At 37.5% G+C, this 16,313-nt stretch overlaps 1 protein-coding gene across 1 annotated transcript; it reads left to right on the top strand.

The window, feature by feature from the left end:
- The first annotated feature begins 9,342 nt into the window (after positions 1-9,342).
- LOC125471049 (probable inactive receptor kinase At5g10020) lies at positions 9,343-15,469 on the top strand. The gene is made up of 3 exons (XM_048570916.1): positions 9,343-10,601; positions 10,898-12,565; positions 14,628-15,469. The coding sequence occupies exons 1-3, from the start codon at positions 9,656-9,658 to the stop codon at positions 15,203-15,205; spliced, it is 3,192 nt and encodes a 1,063-aa protein (XP_048426873.1). The 5' UTR covers positions 9,343-9,655; the 3' UTR covers positions 15,206-15,469.
- The last annotated feature ends 844 nt before the right edge of the window (positions 15,470-16,313 follow it).

Genomic DNA, 16,313 nt, shown 5'->3' with positions numbered 1-16,313 from the left:
ATATAAGACAATATATAAAGCATAGGTAAATTTGAGGTTTCATGCATTATGGTGAATGTTTTCATGCAATTATGGCTTATAAAATATTGATTTCGTGTTTCTAGAAGAACTTGGATTGGATGGAAAAGATAAAAGCCCTTGAATGTTTGATGTCATGTTTCTAGAATAACTTGGATTGGATGGAAAAGATAAAAGCCTTTGAATGTTTGATGTAGAAAAACTCCTCGAAAAACCTTAAGTTTATTCGCGCAGTGGTGGGAGCATGTTGATAAAGTATTGTAAGCCTATTTTGGGTGCATGAAATAATGTCATAGACTCATAGATTCATTCAATATTGTATAAAGTTGAGTCTTGAGAGTTGAGACACATGGGTAGCACTAAGGTTAAGTTGAAGTTGGAAAACATTACTTATTATAATATTAATTTGGCACCAAGTCAAGCATTAGTTTATATGAATAATTAATAGTGCAATGAGTCGGTATATATGTTCAAAAATCTCATAATGGTCCAAAATAAATAATTAAATGCTTCTAAATTATCTTGTAAAGGTCATGTTCCCAGTCTCTCTATCTCTCTCTATCTTCCTTTCAATATAAAATCTTGACTTGGTCGAAGCTAGGTCATATGCACTCAGATTACAAGGCAAACATCACATTAATTAGTCTCTTAACTTCATCAATACAACAGGTATGTCCAAAATATATGTATGAGGACAAGATTTTACTTATAATCTCAATTATGAAATTAAAACATATATTATTTTACAATTTTTTTTTCCATGATATGTCACATCCCAACCCGGGGCGGATCACTTCCCGGGCTCGCTTCCACTACCGTAGCACGATATTGTCCGCTTTGGGCTTACCATTCCCTCACGGTTTTGTTTTTGGGAACTCACGAGCAACTTCCCAGAGGATCACCCATCCTGGGAGTGCTCTAGCCCTCTTCTCGCTTAACTTCGGAGTTCCTACGGAACCCGAAGCCAGTGAGCTCCCAAAAGGCCTCGTGCTAGGTAGAGATGTGAATATACATTTAAGGATCACTTCCCTGGGCGATGTGGGATGTCACAATCCACCCCCCTTAGGGGCCCGACGTCCTCGTCGGCACATTTCCGGCCAGGGATAGGCTCTGATACCAATGTCACATCCCAACCCGGGGCGGATCACTTCCCGGGCCCGCTTCCGCTACCGTAGCACGATATTGTCCGCTTTGGGCTTACCATTCCCTCACGGTTTTGTTTTTGGGAACTCACGAGCAACTTCCCAGAGGGTCACCCATCCTGGGAGTGCTCTAGCCCTCTTCTCGCTTAACTTCGGAGTTCCTACGGAACCCGAAGCCAGTGAGCTCCCAAAAGGCCTCGTGCTAGGTAGAGATGTGAATATACATTTAAGGATCACTTCCCTGGGCGATGTGGGATGTCACATGATATGTATTGTCGAGTCATCTAGAAAATTAACGGTTAGGTCTTACATAGAGAGATCTAATGAATTGTAATGATTGAATCTTACATAAAACTCGTTCCACTCAATGGTACGTACATTGTAGCAAGGCCCCTTACTGAGTGTTAATGATATAATTATAATTAATGACCATGGAATATAGTCACTCATCTTTAGTCACAAAATGACCAAGAGAACAGAATTCGCCAACTTCAAGAATGCATATCTAGTGTTGCAGTGCTTTAGGCAAAAGAAAATGAGAATTGTTTTTGTCATAGAATTAAGGACCTTCTAGTAGTTCGTCATACATTTTTGTACTGTTTTGTTTGAATAAAACTGTGTTTACATCCATTCTTGTTATGCTCACTAGTAAAAACAAAAACCCTTGTGTGATCAAAATTTTGCGCAACAATGTGTGTTTCGTCACCCAAAATTTTGCGTGATGAAAAACACATTGTCGAGCAAAGTCACTTTGCATGACGAAATTCTAAGCTTCGTTGCGCAAAGTCTTGTGCGACGAAAATTTAAACTTCGTCGCACAAAGTCTTTACAAAAATAAAAAAATTATTTTTTTAAATCTTTGTGCGACGTAATTCAAATATTTCGTCACCTAAACCAATTTATTTTCGTTTTTTTATTTTGTATGCATAACACTTAAGAAATTGAACGGTAAATATATTTATTAAGTAGCTTTAAATTTATTATTGTAGTTCAAATCGGGTTTTTGTTAGAAAAATATATTATTGTAGTTCGGATCGAATTTTTGTTAAAAAAATATATTTTGAATTGACGATCGAATTAGTTCATTATATTTATATAGGGTCAAAGACTGTAGCTGTAAAAAATCATCAAAATCGAAGTTGAAATAATCGTTAAATCGTGATTTTTCGTTTATAACCGTCGAAAAATTTTGTCCCGTTACTTGATCTCTGAATGTTTGTTTTTTGTGATTTTTGGTGTATATGATATCGAAGTATATACAAACAAGTTTGACGGTTGGATCATTGAAACTAGTTTCGTAGAATGCGTATCCCATCAAAACAATAGATTCACTAATACTTAAAGTTTATTTATATTTTCATTATGTATAACATAAGATTATCCACTAGTGTAAATATTTTAAATTGAAGATTGAATTTAGTCATTGTATTCACATAGGGTCAAGGAGTGTAGCTGTAAAAAATCATCAAAATCGGAGTTAAAATAACTGTTAAATCATGATTTTTCGTTTATAACCGTCGAAAAGTTTTGTCCTGTTACTTGATCTCTGAATGTTTGTTTTTTGTGATTTTTGGTGTATATGATCTCAAAATATATACAAACAAGTTTGACGGTTGGATCGTTAAAACTAGTTTCGTAGGATGCATATCCCATGAAAACAATAGATTCACTAACACTTAAAGAGTTTATTTATATTTTCATTAAGTATAACATAAGATTCATTAGCGTTTGTGGGACTAATTTTCTGGATTTTGGGCAGCTTGGTGAAGCGATCGCCAGTGCCATTCAGTCCACACTTCATCCTCCCCAAAGGACTACCTTGGAGACAATATCCCATCTCCACATTAATAATTTCTTGGGCAATGAAGGGCCTGAGAAATTTGAGGTTTGGATTGACCATGTTGAGAAGACTTTTTGAGTTATGCAGCAACAGAGGAATCTTCCAAAGGAGAGATAGGTTGAGACAGTGACTTGGTTCTTCCATCTAAGAGCTGGATCACGGTGGGCTTAGGAGTCATGCCCATTGTCTACTCAAGATCTGTTTGAGGCTAGGTTCACACGTCCGGAGTACAAGGACCGAAAGGGAGGAATTCACAGAGTTAAAACATGGAAAAATGTCAGTCACAGAGTACCACCGAAAGTTCATTAACTTATCTCGTTATTGTCCCGAGATCGTTAGGAATCCCAGAGAGATGCTCTGTTATTTTAAGAAGAGGATTCGTAAACGACTGTATTCTCTGGCGACTTCTACTCCCTGCTCGACCTACCAAGAATTCTTTGGGGTTCTGCTTCGTGTTGAAGATTCTGAGAATGCTCCTAATGATGACGATGAGGAAGAGGATAATAATAATAATGCTCAAAGGAATAATAACAAGGGGCAGTCATCTTTCGGCCTTTGAAAGACTTAGAATTTCAAGAGAAGTGGTAATAGTTCTGGATCGTCGAGCGGTGGTTCAAATTCCAATACGCCGCGAAGGGGTGGCAAGTTCACAAACAGTTCCCGCTTTCAGAATCAAAGGAACCCTAGCAATTCTGGTGCTCCGCACTGTCGTAGATGCAATAACCGTCATTTCAGTGAGTGTAAAAGGAGAAATAATCGGTGATATACTTGTAGTCAGGTAGGGCACAGAGCTAACCAGTGTCCGTAAAGTTAGCCAAATCAGCTTCCTACACTACCACCTACAATTCCTCTGCAGCATATTCAAATACCTGGTACATATTTACAGATAGGTTATAGTGGTACTTACCACTACCAAGGTGACATAACTCAGTATCTAGGAGGAGCATATCAGTACCCACCTAATCCTTATTACCAGGGCGGTTATCCATAGTACCAGGTAGGCCTGGCAATTTTTGACACGACCTGATAACCCGACACGACACGACACGAAATTAACAGGTGTTTGGGTCGACACGATAACGAATCGGGTCTTATCGGGTAACCCGATAAGCACCTGTTAAGATAACGGGTTGGTTCGGGTATACACGTGGGTAACACGATACACGATAAGCAGAATATTATTTTTATAATTTTATAACCCTAAAAAAATACTGTAATAATTATATACATTAATTTTACAATTTTATACCCCTAAAAATTATAATAAATATATATATATTAAATTAACTATAAAATTTATAATAATTATAATAATTATATATACTATAATAATTATACCCCCAAAATATTAAGTCTATCTATAATAATTATATATATATATATTAAATTTTATAAAAACTATAATAATTATTAATTAATAATTTAATATGCATGATCATGCATTGCATATTTGCATGATTTTGCATCCATTGAAATTTGATGCCTCAGATGTGATTTGTTTCCATTCAAATTTCAATAATCAATTTTTTGCCATTGCCATTTGCCAACTTGCCGCCCTTTTTGAAAAAAAAAAATGGAGGGAAAATGAAAATGTTAAGAAAAGTTGAAAATAAAACAAAAAAGTGAGGGAATTAGGGAAAGATGTTGGAGGGAAAAGTGAAAATGATAAGAAAAAGTTGAAAAGGTAACAAAAAAGAGAGGGAAAAATGAAAATTAATAGAAGTGGTGAGAATTTTTATTTTTTTTTTTTAAGTTATTAACTATCGTTTTACGAAAAGTGAGGGAATTAGTCAATCTATCGTTTTACGAATTCTCCAAAACTAATTTCAACGATCCAAACCGTCAAAATTGTTTGTATATGCTTGGAGATCACATCAGCAAAAAATCACAAAAGAAAAACATTCAGAGATCAAGTAACGGGACAAAGCTTTTCAACGGTTATAAACGAAAAATCACGATTTAACGGTTATTTTAACTCCGATTTTGATGATTTTTTATAACTACACTCCTTGACCCTATATGAATACAATGAATGAATTCGATCTTCAATTTAAAATATTTACACAAGTGGATACCACAAAATCTTATGTTATACTTAATGAAATTATAAATAAACTCTAAGTGTTAGTCAATCTATCGTTTTACGAATTCTCCAAAACTAATTTCAACGATCCAAACGTCAAAATTGTTTGTATATGCTTGGAGATCACATCAGCAAAAAATCACAAAAAAAAAACGTTCAGAGATCAAGTAACGGGACAAAGCTTTTCAACGGTTATAAACGAAAAATCACGATTTAACGGTTATTTTAACTCCGATTTTGATGATTTTTTATAACTACACTCATTGACCCTATATGAATACAATGAATGAATTCGATCTTCAATTTAAAATATTTACACAAGTGGATACCACAAAATCTTATGTTATACTTAATGAAATTATAAATAAACTCTAAGTGTTAGTCAATCTATCGTTTTACGAATTCTCCAAAACTAATTTCAACGATCCAAACCGTCAAAATTGTTTGTATATGCTTGGAGATCACATCAGCAAAAAATCACAAAAAAAAAAACATTCAGAGATCAAGTAACGGGACAAAGCTTTTCAACGGTTATAAACGAAAAATCACGATTTAACGGTTATTTTAACTCCGATTTTGATGATTTTTTATAACTACACTCCTTGACCCTATATGAATACAATGAATGAATTCGATCTTCAATTTAAAATATTTACACAAGTGGATACCACAAAATCTTATGTTATACTTAATGAAATTATAAATAAACTCTAAGTGTTAGTCAATCTATCGTTTTACGAATTCTCCAAAACTAATTTCAACGATCCAAACTGTCAAAATTGTTTGTATATGCTTGGAGATCACATCAGCAAAAAATCACAAAAAAAAAACGTTCAGAGATCAAGTAACGGGATAAAGCTTTTCAACGGTTATAAACGAAAAATCACGATTTAACGGTTATTTTAACTCCGATTTTGATGATTTTTTATAACTACACTCCTTGACCCTATATGAATACAATGAATGAATTCGATCTTCAATTTAAAATACTTACACAAGTGGATACCACAAAATCTTATGTTATACTTAATGAAATTATAAATAAACTCTAAGTGTTAGTCAATCTATCGTTTTACGAATTCTCCAAAACTAATTTCAACGATCCAAACCGTCAAAATTGTTTGTATATGCTTGGAGATCACATCGCAAAAAATCACAAAAAAAAAACATTTAGAGATCAAGTAACGGGACAAAGCTTTTCAACGGTTATAAACGAAAAATCACGATTTAACGGTTATTTTAACTCCGATTTTGATGATTTTTTATAACTACACTCCTTGACCCTATATGAATACAATGAATGAATTCAATCTTCAATTTAAAATATTTACACTAGTGGATGTGGATATCACAAAATCTTATGTTATAATTTATATACTTAATAAAAGTATGAATCAACTATAGTATTAATAATTATATACATTAATTTAATAATTTTATATCCCTAAAAAGTATTATTATATGGTATAGTATTATTCTTTTATTTCTTTTTATAATTATTTTGTTTAACTTTTCATAATTTGAATGATTTTTAATGTTTGGTTTTTCTATACTTTGTTTATGCGGAAGAGAGTTCTGACGTGGAAAACCTTACTGAAAACATCTTCAACATTAGTCTTGAAGGCAATAAATCAAGCCAAAGTTCTAATACAATTTCATGATGATCGATGTAAATTGAAGATTTTGTAAATGAAGGTGTAAACTTTTGAGAAAGACTTACAATCTTAAAAACAAAAACTCTTTATCCTTGCACATTTAATATTTGTAATAGATTAGTAGTGTATGTATTATTTTTTTATTAGGCTTTTATTTTTGAGTGTAGATATAGTACTTGAACGAGAAATGTTTTAATGTTTTGAAGTAATATTTACGTGGCAATGTGTGATATGTGCAAATTTAAAAAAAATATATTTTTTTCTTAACGGGTCATAACGGGTCATAACGGGTCGGGTCACTTTACCTGTTGGGTAAAGTGACACGACCTGTTAAGGACCCGTTAAGATAACGGGTGTGACACGACACGACCCGTTAAGATAACAGGTGTTACACGAAAACGACACGAACACGATAGACACGACCCGTTTGCCAGGCCTAGTACCAGGGGGGCTATACGCCACATACGCCATATCAGGGTGGCGGATCGCAGTGGTATGTCGGGGGTCAGTCCCAAAATCTTGAGGTAGCTTCTAGCAGCAGTGCATCGACCAGGTAGCCTAATCTAACAAATCAAGGTCAAGGTAACCAGGGACGCGACAATTAGGGAAACAGGGGTCGAGAAGGTCGACAATAGGCATAGGGTCGAGTCAATCACATCACCTTGCAGGATGCTCAGGGTAACCCGACTTGATTATGGGTACGTTGAATGTTCTTGGTCATTTTGCTAGAATATTAATTGAGTCTGGTCCTACTCATTTGGTTATCTTCCATATGTTTGCTTAAAAGACTCAACCTCACCCCACTCTCCTCAGTTATGAGTTGGAGTTCTAAATCCCTAGGGGTGAAATTTGCTATGTTAGTTGGGAGTATCGAGGATATCCCGTTCTCATCGAGGATGTCATAATGCCAACTAATCTTGTACCCTTAGACATCGTTAATTTCAATGTTATCTTGGGCATGGATTGGTTGGATTACAATCGTGCAATGTTGAATTGTCACTAGAAGATCGTTACCTTCCATCGACCGGGCATGCCTATGGTAACTTTTGTCGATGAACGTAGCAGTCTGACACATGGAGTTATCTCAGCCATAAGGGCGAAGCGGTTGTTGAGGAAGGGTTGTTAAGGCTACTTATCTAATGTAGTGGCGACTAAAGATAATCATACTCACGTGGAAGATGTTCGGGTAGTCATACACTTTCCTGATGTTTTTCCCAACAATTTCCCTGGCCTACCACCGGATCGTGAAGTGGAGTTCACCATCGACCTAATTCTAGGTACCGATCTTATTTCTCTAACTCTTTATCATATGACTCATGCAAAGTTAAGGGAATTAAAAACCCAGTTACAAGAACTTATTGAAAAATGGTTTATTCAGCCGAGCACTTCCCCCTTGGGGAGCTCTAGTCTTGTTTGTGAGGAAGAAAGACGGAACTTTGAGGCTACGTATCGATTACAGACAACTGAATCGGGTGACGATTAAAAATCGTTATTTGTTGCCTTGTATCAATGATTCTTTCGATCAACTTCGTGGTGCTTGTGTTTTCTTGAAAATCGATCTAGGGTTCGGTTATTATCAATTGAAGATTAGAAGTGATGATGTTTTGAAAACAACATTCCGAACTCGATATGGTCGTTCTGAGTTTCTTGTGATGTCATTCTGGTTAACTAATGCTCCGGCAGCTTTTACGGACCTAATGAATCAGGTATTCCGTCAGTACCTTGATAGGTTCATAATTGTCTTCATCGATGATATCCTGGTGTATTCTAAGAGCGAGGTTGACCATGCTAGACATCTACGTTTGGTTTTGAAGAAGCTAAGGGAGAATCAACTGTACACTAAGTTCAGTTAGTGCTAGCTCTGGCTGGATCATGTGGCTTTCTTGGGACACGTGATATCAACACAAGGTGTTCTCGTGGATCCTCATAAAGTCGCAGCAGTGGAAAATTTGGAGCAACCTCGGACTGTCATAGAAGTTCAGAGTTTTCTTGGTCTTATAGACACTTCGTGAAAGACTTCTCAACCATAGCCCTGCCTCTGACAAGGTTGACCAGGAAATGAGTTAAGCTTGAATGGAGTGATGATTGTGAACGGAGTTTCCAACAGTTGAAGTATTGTCTCACTCTTGTGCCTGTTTTGGCACTTCTCGATGATAGTGGGAATTTCGAGATCTACAGTGACGCCTTTCTGAATGGCCTACGCTGCGTGCTGATGCAGCATGGAAAGGTTATTGTGTATGCTGCGACAGTTAAAGCCCCATGAAATGAACTATCTTACTCATGATCTTGAATTGGCAACTATCGTTTTCGCCTTGAAAATTTAGCGGCACTATTTTAAGTCCTCCTTCCAAGCCCCATATATATTTTGAGACTTTAAACTCTGTATTTATAAGAGTCGAATCTAAAATCCCTGAATTACAAATAAATAGGTCTGCATAATTTTCTTGGTCGAAATACCCATGGGCTAACCACAAAAAGTTAAGCACACACATGTAACACAACTCACGCCTGGAGTGTTTTATGGTTGTCGTCTGGCTAACGGCGTGGAAAAAGCATGTGAGGTGAGCAGGGGCATATGGGTCTGCTCACTCTTTATTACTGAAGGATGTTTTAGTCCTTATGACCCTATGTAGCCTTGTTCTCCCTTTACAGACTGTAGTTACTCACCCTCACCAACCACCACTCTCCACCTGCCAAACCGCCATGTTTAACGGAATTTTCCTCTCAACCCTAGAAAACCAAATAATTAAAAAAAAAAAACCCCACGCAGTACACCCTTCTCTTTCTCCTCCTGTCTTAATTTTCCTCACAAATCTCAATCTAGGGTTTTGAAATCTCCTCCATTTCTCTCTCTCTCTCTCTCTCTCTCTCTCTCTCTCTCCCCCCCAGTCTTCAAGTCTTAAGCTTTGTCAAATGAATGATTAGGGTTTTTCTGGGTACAATGAACAATCTCACTCTCTCTCTCTACTTCTTCTTCCTTGTAATCCTCTCCGCTTCCTCCGCCTCCGACTCGGAGCTCCGATCCCTTTACGAATTCAAGAAAGGGATCCAAACCGACCCGCTCCGGAAAGTCCTTGACTCATGGACCCTCAGCTCTCTCTCCAACACTCACTCTTGTCCTCCCTGGACCGGCGTTTTCTGCGACACCACCGGCAATGTCGTTGCCTTAGCTCTCGACCATCTTGCCCTCGGCGGCGAGCTCAAGTTCAACACTCTCACTGGACTCACTGCATTGCAAAACCTCACCCTTTCTAACAACGACTTCACGGGTCGGGTCCCGCCGATTCTCGGCACAATGTCATCTCTCCAGCACCTGGATCTGTCTGGGAACCGCTTCTACGGCCCGATCCCGGCTCGGATATACGACTTGTGGGACTTGAATTATCTCAACCTGTCTGCCAATCACTTCAAAGGCGGGTTTCCGGATCGGTTGTGGAATCTCAATCAGCTCAAAGTGTTGGATTTGCATTCCAATCAGCTGTGGGGCGACATTGCTGATTTGTTCTCGCGATTGCACAATGTGGAATACGTTGACTTGAGCAGGAACGAGTTTTTCGGAGGGCTTTCGCTTGCTTCGGAGAATGTTTCGAGCTTATCCAACACAGTGCGGTACTTGAACTTGAGCTACAATAAGCTTGCTGGTGGGTTTTTTAAGTCTGATTCAATTGGGTTGTTTAGGAACTTGCAAGTTTTGGATTTAGGTGGTAACCATATCACAGGGAAGCTCCCTTCATTTGGGTTGTTACCGAATTTGCGGGTCTTGAGGCTCGGGAGTAATCAGTTGTTTGGGGAAATACCGGAGGAGTTGTTTGAGAGTTCCATGGCAGTGGAGGAATTGGATCTTAGTGGCAATGCTTTCACAGGTATGGACTTGAACTTCATTCACCATCTTGTCGTATCGTGCTATCTATTGAGTTCAATCATCAAACTGTAAATTTTTTCACGTTTTTCATGAGCACTAAAACATCATATGCATTAAAGGTAGTAGAGATCTGAAGTATACCTTTTCCACCACTCATTTTGCTAACCATGGCCTCACCGTTTTCAATCCTGTATATTTCGACTGTTTATTGTTGTCAATATTTGCATGTTTTCAAAGAAATCGGAAACCTTTGGAATTTAACATTGCACTCTGATTTATCACCATTTATGTGTACAGGTTCCATTCATGGAATTAACTCTACAACTTTGAAAGTCTTGAATCTTTCGTCAAATGGTTTGTCTGGCACATTGCAGAACGTGGATATGAGGAGTTGTGTAGTGGTGGATCTCAGTGGAAATAAGATCTCAGGTGACATATCCATTGTGCAGGATTTGGGGGCTGCTTTAGAATTGCTTGATTTGAGTTCAAATAAGTTTTATGGAAGCTTTCCATACTTGACATCACAGTTTGAGAAATTAAGTACGCTTAGTCTCAGAGATAATTTATTAGTTGGTCCTTTACCTTCAATCTTGAAGGCCTGTCCTAGACTCTCGACAGTTGACTTGAGCCTAAATGATTTCAGTGGGTCCATTCCTGGAAGTTTCCTCTCTTCAACGACCCTAAAGAGACTGAATCTTTCAGGGAATCATTTAATTGGGTCAATTCCTCTTGAAGGCGCACATGTAAAGGAATTGTTATCTCTACCTCCAAATTTGCCGATTGAGAGTCTTGATCTCTCCAGTAATACTTTATCTGGCAGCCTGCCTCGAGACTTAGGTAACATGGTGGAACTCAAATTGCTAAACCTTGCAAAGAATGGCTTTTCAGGAGAGCTGCCGAGTGAACTGAGCAAACTTAGTAAATTGGAGTACCTTGATTTATCAGACAACAAATTCGAAGGTGGAATTCCTGAGAAGCTTCCATCCAGCCTAAGTGTATTTAATGTTTCCAATAATGATCTATCAGGTTCTGTTCCCCAAAATTTAAAACACTTCCCTACAAGTTCATTTCGTCCTGGAAATGACATGCTAAACTTACAAGAGAATGGTCAGGCAACAACTTCAGTTCCGGGTCATATTTCGGATCAAGGGAAAAATCATAGTTCAAAAGGTCATATCAGAGTAGCAATCATTGTTGCTTCAGTTGGAGTTGCCTTGATGATAATCTTTGCTTTTTTGGCTTATCACCAAACACATATCAAAGAATTTAGCGGAAGAAGTGGGTTTGGTGGCCAAGATACAGGGAGAGATGTTAAGATAGGAAGATTTACACGGCCTTCACTTTTCAATTTTCATACAAATGTTCAGCCTCCACCAAGTGCATTGAGTTTTTCCAATGATCACTTGCTTACTTCACAATCAAAGTCATTATCAGGGCAGACGGAATTTGTAACTGAAATTGGTGAGCATGCTTTACATGGGCAAACAGCAACTAGTTCTGCACCTACAAATCTTCTAGATAATTATCCTACAACATCAGGAAGGAAGTCCTCCCCTGGTTCTCCTCTCTCTCCTTCACCTCGTTTTATGGAGACACGTGAACAACCTGTGATATTGGATGTATACTCACCAGATCGGTTGGCTGGTGAACTGTTTTTCCTGGATTCTTCTTTGCAGTTTACTGCTGAACAATTATCTCGAGCTCCTGCAGAAGTTCTAGGCAGAAGCAGCCACGGAACTCTTTACAAAGCTACTCTAGATAGTGGACATATGTTGACTGTGAAGTGGTTACGAGTGGGACTTGTCAAACACAAGAAAGAGTTTGCCAAGGAAGTTAAAAGAATTGGCTGTATAAGGCATGATAACATTGTTCCATTACGAGCATACTACTGGGGGCCCAGGGAACAAGAGAGGCTTCTTTTGGCAGACTATGTCCAGGGAGACAGCTTGGCCCTACATCTGTACGGTAAGAGCTCTATAAACCTTTTCTTGAACATATAAAACAAAACTAACTACTCCTGTTAAATTTTGGATGGATTGGGCTCTATAAACCTTCTTTTTTCTTAATAAAATAAAACTGGTTACCCTGTCAACCCATTATTTTGGCTGGTTTAGCTATAGAAGAATTAAACTTGTTGCAGAAGCATAATCAATACAAATTGGCTGTAATAATTTTACTTTAAATCAATAGGAAATTCACGATAAATTATTTACTCTTCAACCCATTACATTTTATGGTGTTTTACTTTAAAATGCACTAAATGAAGTAAATAGTTCAATCGTTGTAGTCAAATGAGTGGTAAGCTGAATACTTGGGTGTGAGCTATGCTCTGTCACCTGCTTGTGGGTGATGCTACTCTCCTTCCTTGTTATGAACATGGTAAGTGGGAAAATTTTCAGTTGCTGCCCCTTGGTTCATTTAATTATAGTGCTCTCTATCAGTCATCATCAGTTCCATTTGATTTTTAGACTTGCATCTTGAAGTGAAAGGGCGAGGTGTAGGCATTTATGCTAAGAGGTTCTTAAACGGTTGTAGTGTAACTTTTTGTTGGCATAGAGTCGAGGAAATTGAAAAACGTGTCAGAAATCTTTTAGGGGGATAGATTTCAATAACTTCTAGGCTGTTTAGAACTGCGATGGCTGGACGGAGCTTTTTATTTTTATCCCTAGTAAATCTCATTTTCAAATTCAACGTGGTACCTAATTTTGGAAAGGGTTTTAGAGGAAAATCTTCCTCGTGAGCCCATCCCCTTTTGGTTTCACTTCATAGGAGTAATTGGACTACGAAGTTAAAATGATGTTATGAGGATAACGGTTATGAATCTGACGAGATGATTGTTTTTCCTTACTTTGTGATTTAGACCTTTTCATCTGGCTGCTATTTATTCGATTATTGCCTTCAACTGTTGAACTTTCTTTATATTGAAGGACCAATCAGAAACAATTCAGTTTATGCATTGTTACAAAAAGACCACACTAAATAATATTATCTATTATAGAAAGAGCTTATTGTGAATTTTTCTTTTGGGATGTAAATGAAGATTCAAACATGAAGGCATGTGTCAGACGGACTTATATTGATGCTTACAAGAGATTTTAGCATGTGCTTACTTTAAATATTAGGCTTGTAGTCTCTGAAACATTCACATCTCTGAATGGTATTGAACGAAGAGAAAGAGTTAATAAATTAGAAGGTTAGCATTCCCAGTGCCCTTTCACTCTATGGTTCAAACCTTATCAAACAAGGCATTGACATTTCGTTAGTTGCCATTGAAAGGTACTTGCCGAAACATATAGCAACCACAACTGACCCATCTGAATACCTTTACCGTGAGGCATGAACAGCTCTGGGAATTTACTTTTGAGTCTTAACAGGATATATCATCATAAGTCTCTTGAACTTGATACAAAATGTGAGCTTACAGAGGAACAGATAGGATTCATAGGACTGGTCAAAGGTGTACATTTTGTGAAGTGAAAAAAAAAAGGAAATTGGTATTATAAGTGCGCTTATGATTTTTCTGCTCCGGATATAAGATTGGTGGGGTGGTTTCTGAAATTTGTTTCAACATGAGAGTTTTATAATTGTCATCTGTTTTCAACTTTTGAAGTGCTTGGGTGGCTTGATTGTTAATTGATTTCTTGTATATTTATTTGGAAATGGAAAGATAATAATACGTACATTAAAATGATAATATACGCACATTAAATTTATAATTATACGTACATATAAAGGAACAAGAATCTTTTTAATGAACTGAGGCCTTCGAAGACAAGTTTAGTGTTTATTTGTTGCCCTTTATTTTAGATTCGATTTGTTCTGTCTCAGATTGATGTTCACGAGAGTGGACTTCTGGATAAAGCTTGTTTCCTTTGTTCCGAATTGTCTGAGCGTGTCTAAATATTGGCGAGCAGTAATTGTTATTTTCTATGTTGTGCCAGTATTCAGGGTTTCATAGATATTAATGTCTTAAATCTTGGATTTTAATTTTTCTCTTATTTTCTAAGTATGCATCTGTATTATGCAGAGACCACACCTCGAAGGTACTCTCGATTATCGTTCAAGCAGAGGCTAAAGGTTGCTGTGGAGGTCGCTCAGTGTTTGCTTTACCTACACGATAGAGGCCTGCCCCACGGGAACCTAAAGCCAAGTAATGTGCTACTGGCAGGTCCTGATTACAGTGCTCACCTAACTGATTATAGTCTTCACCGTCTGATGACACCAGCTGGTATCGCGGAACAGATTTTAACTATGGGAGCACTTGGATACCGTGCTCCAGAGCTTGTCACCGCAACCAAACCAGTCCCTTCTTTCAAAGCTGATGTGTATGCTTTTGGGGTGATTTTGATGGAATTGTTAACCAGAAGAAGCGCAGGAGACATTATATCGGGACAGTCGGGGGCGGTTGACCTCACAGACTGGGTTCGGCTTTGTGATCGAGAAGGACGAGGAATGGATTGCATTGACAGAGACATTGCTGGTGGGGAAGAACCCTCAAAAGCAATGGATGAATTGCTAGCAATATCGCTCAGGTGTATTCTACCTGTAAATGAGAGGCCTAACATCAGACAAGTCTTTGAGGATGTCAATTCTATATCCAGTTGAAGTTTTTGTACATGCGTCTTGGAATTAGCCTTTTTTTTTTTTTTGTGTTCCTTGACCCCTTTTGTTTTCGGTTTTTTATTTTTTTCACCCCTTTATTATTTTTTCCTCCTTAATTGGTTTCTAGCCTTTTGACTTTGGGCTATTATTAATTGTCACATTTTTTCCTGTGAAATTTTTCTTGTAAAGGGATATTTAACCTATCCATTTATCACTTGATCGTGTTTTGATTTTGATATTTAATTGACAAATTCTTTTGTGTTGTCATATTCCCCTTCACTTTTTTTCTCATTTTTTCCTTTCCTCTATTAACTTTTGGTTTTGTTATTGTTGGACCTAAGAATTACAAAGTCTACTTGGTGACCATTGAGCTACTATGTTCTTTTGTGGTTGATTGTTGATGCGGGCGTGCTAATTCGTAACCGAGCTCGGTTGGGCGAATATATGGATGTGATGTACTGGTGAAATGCAATGTTGACTTCTGCACTGAGCGACTATGGTTGAGGGTTCTACTAACCTAAATACAAGGTTATATCTTTTTCTATGAAGTTCAATAATGGTTCGGCTTTCAATGTACAGTACACTAACACGGGTAACACCTCACTTTGCCAAGCAAGCTAATAAAGTGACCTCATTTAGCAGGAGAATCAAAGACTCCTCGCCGGCAGAGACTTGGATATAGGGTTCTACTAACCTAAATACAAGGTTATATCTTTTGCTGTGAAGTTCAATAATGGTTCGGCTTTCAATATATAGTGACTAACACGGGTAACACCTCACTTTGCCGGGAAAGCTAATAAAGTGACCTCATTTAGCAAGAGAATCAAAGACTCCTCGCCGGTAGAGACTTGGATATGTGACCAGTCGAAAGAAGGGTAAGTGTTGTTTAACCAAACTGAAGAAACTTCTTGACCGAATTGATTCTACGACTCCATTTATATTTAACCAAATTGAATTTTCACAAATTTGGCAACTGAATATATGTTGACGTGTTAGTAGAGCAATTAGTGTTTTTCTCAAAAGTGAGAGATTTTCGTGTAGAGTTGATTTGTGTGTTGAGTTAATGTCCTTTTTATGTTGCGTGGTGCTTTGTATTTAACCCTAGACCTCT

The sequence above is a fragment of a genome, unplaced genomic scaffold (genome assembly GCF_019419815.1).
Source record: "Pyrus x bretschneideri cultivar Hongxiangsu unplaced genomic scaffold, Pyrus_bretschneideri_v1 Contig56, whole genome shotgun sequence".
Classification (NCBI taxonomy): Eukaryota; Viridiplantae; Streptophyta; class Magnoliopsida; order Rosales; family Rosaceae; genus Pyrus; species Pyrus x bretschneideri.
Note: the sequence above shows the minus strand (reverse complement) of the source record. Positions and strands in the feature narration are given on the sequence as shown.

Coding starts and splice junctions, on each gene's coding strand:
- LOC125471049 (XM_048570916.1), top strand. CDS start 9,656: ATGATTAGGGTTTTTCTGGGTACAATGAACAATCTCACTCTCTCTCTC. Junction 10,602..10,897: donor TAGTGGCAATGCTTTCACAG/GTATGGACTTGA, acceptor TTATGTGTACAG/GTTCCATTCATGGAATTAAC. Junction 12,566..14,627: donor CTTGGCCCTACATCTGTACG/GTAAGAGCTCTA, acceptor TGTATTATGCAG/AGACCACACCTCGAAGGTAC.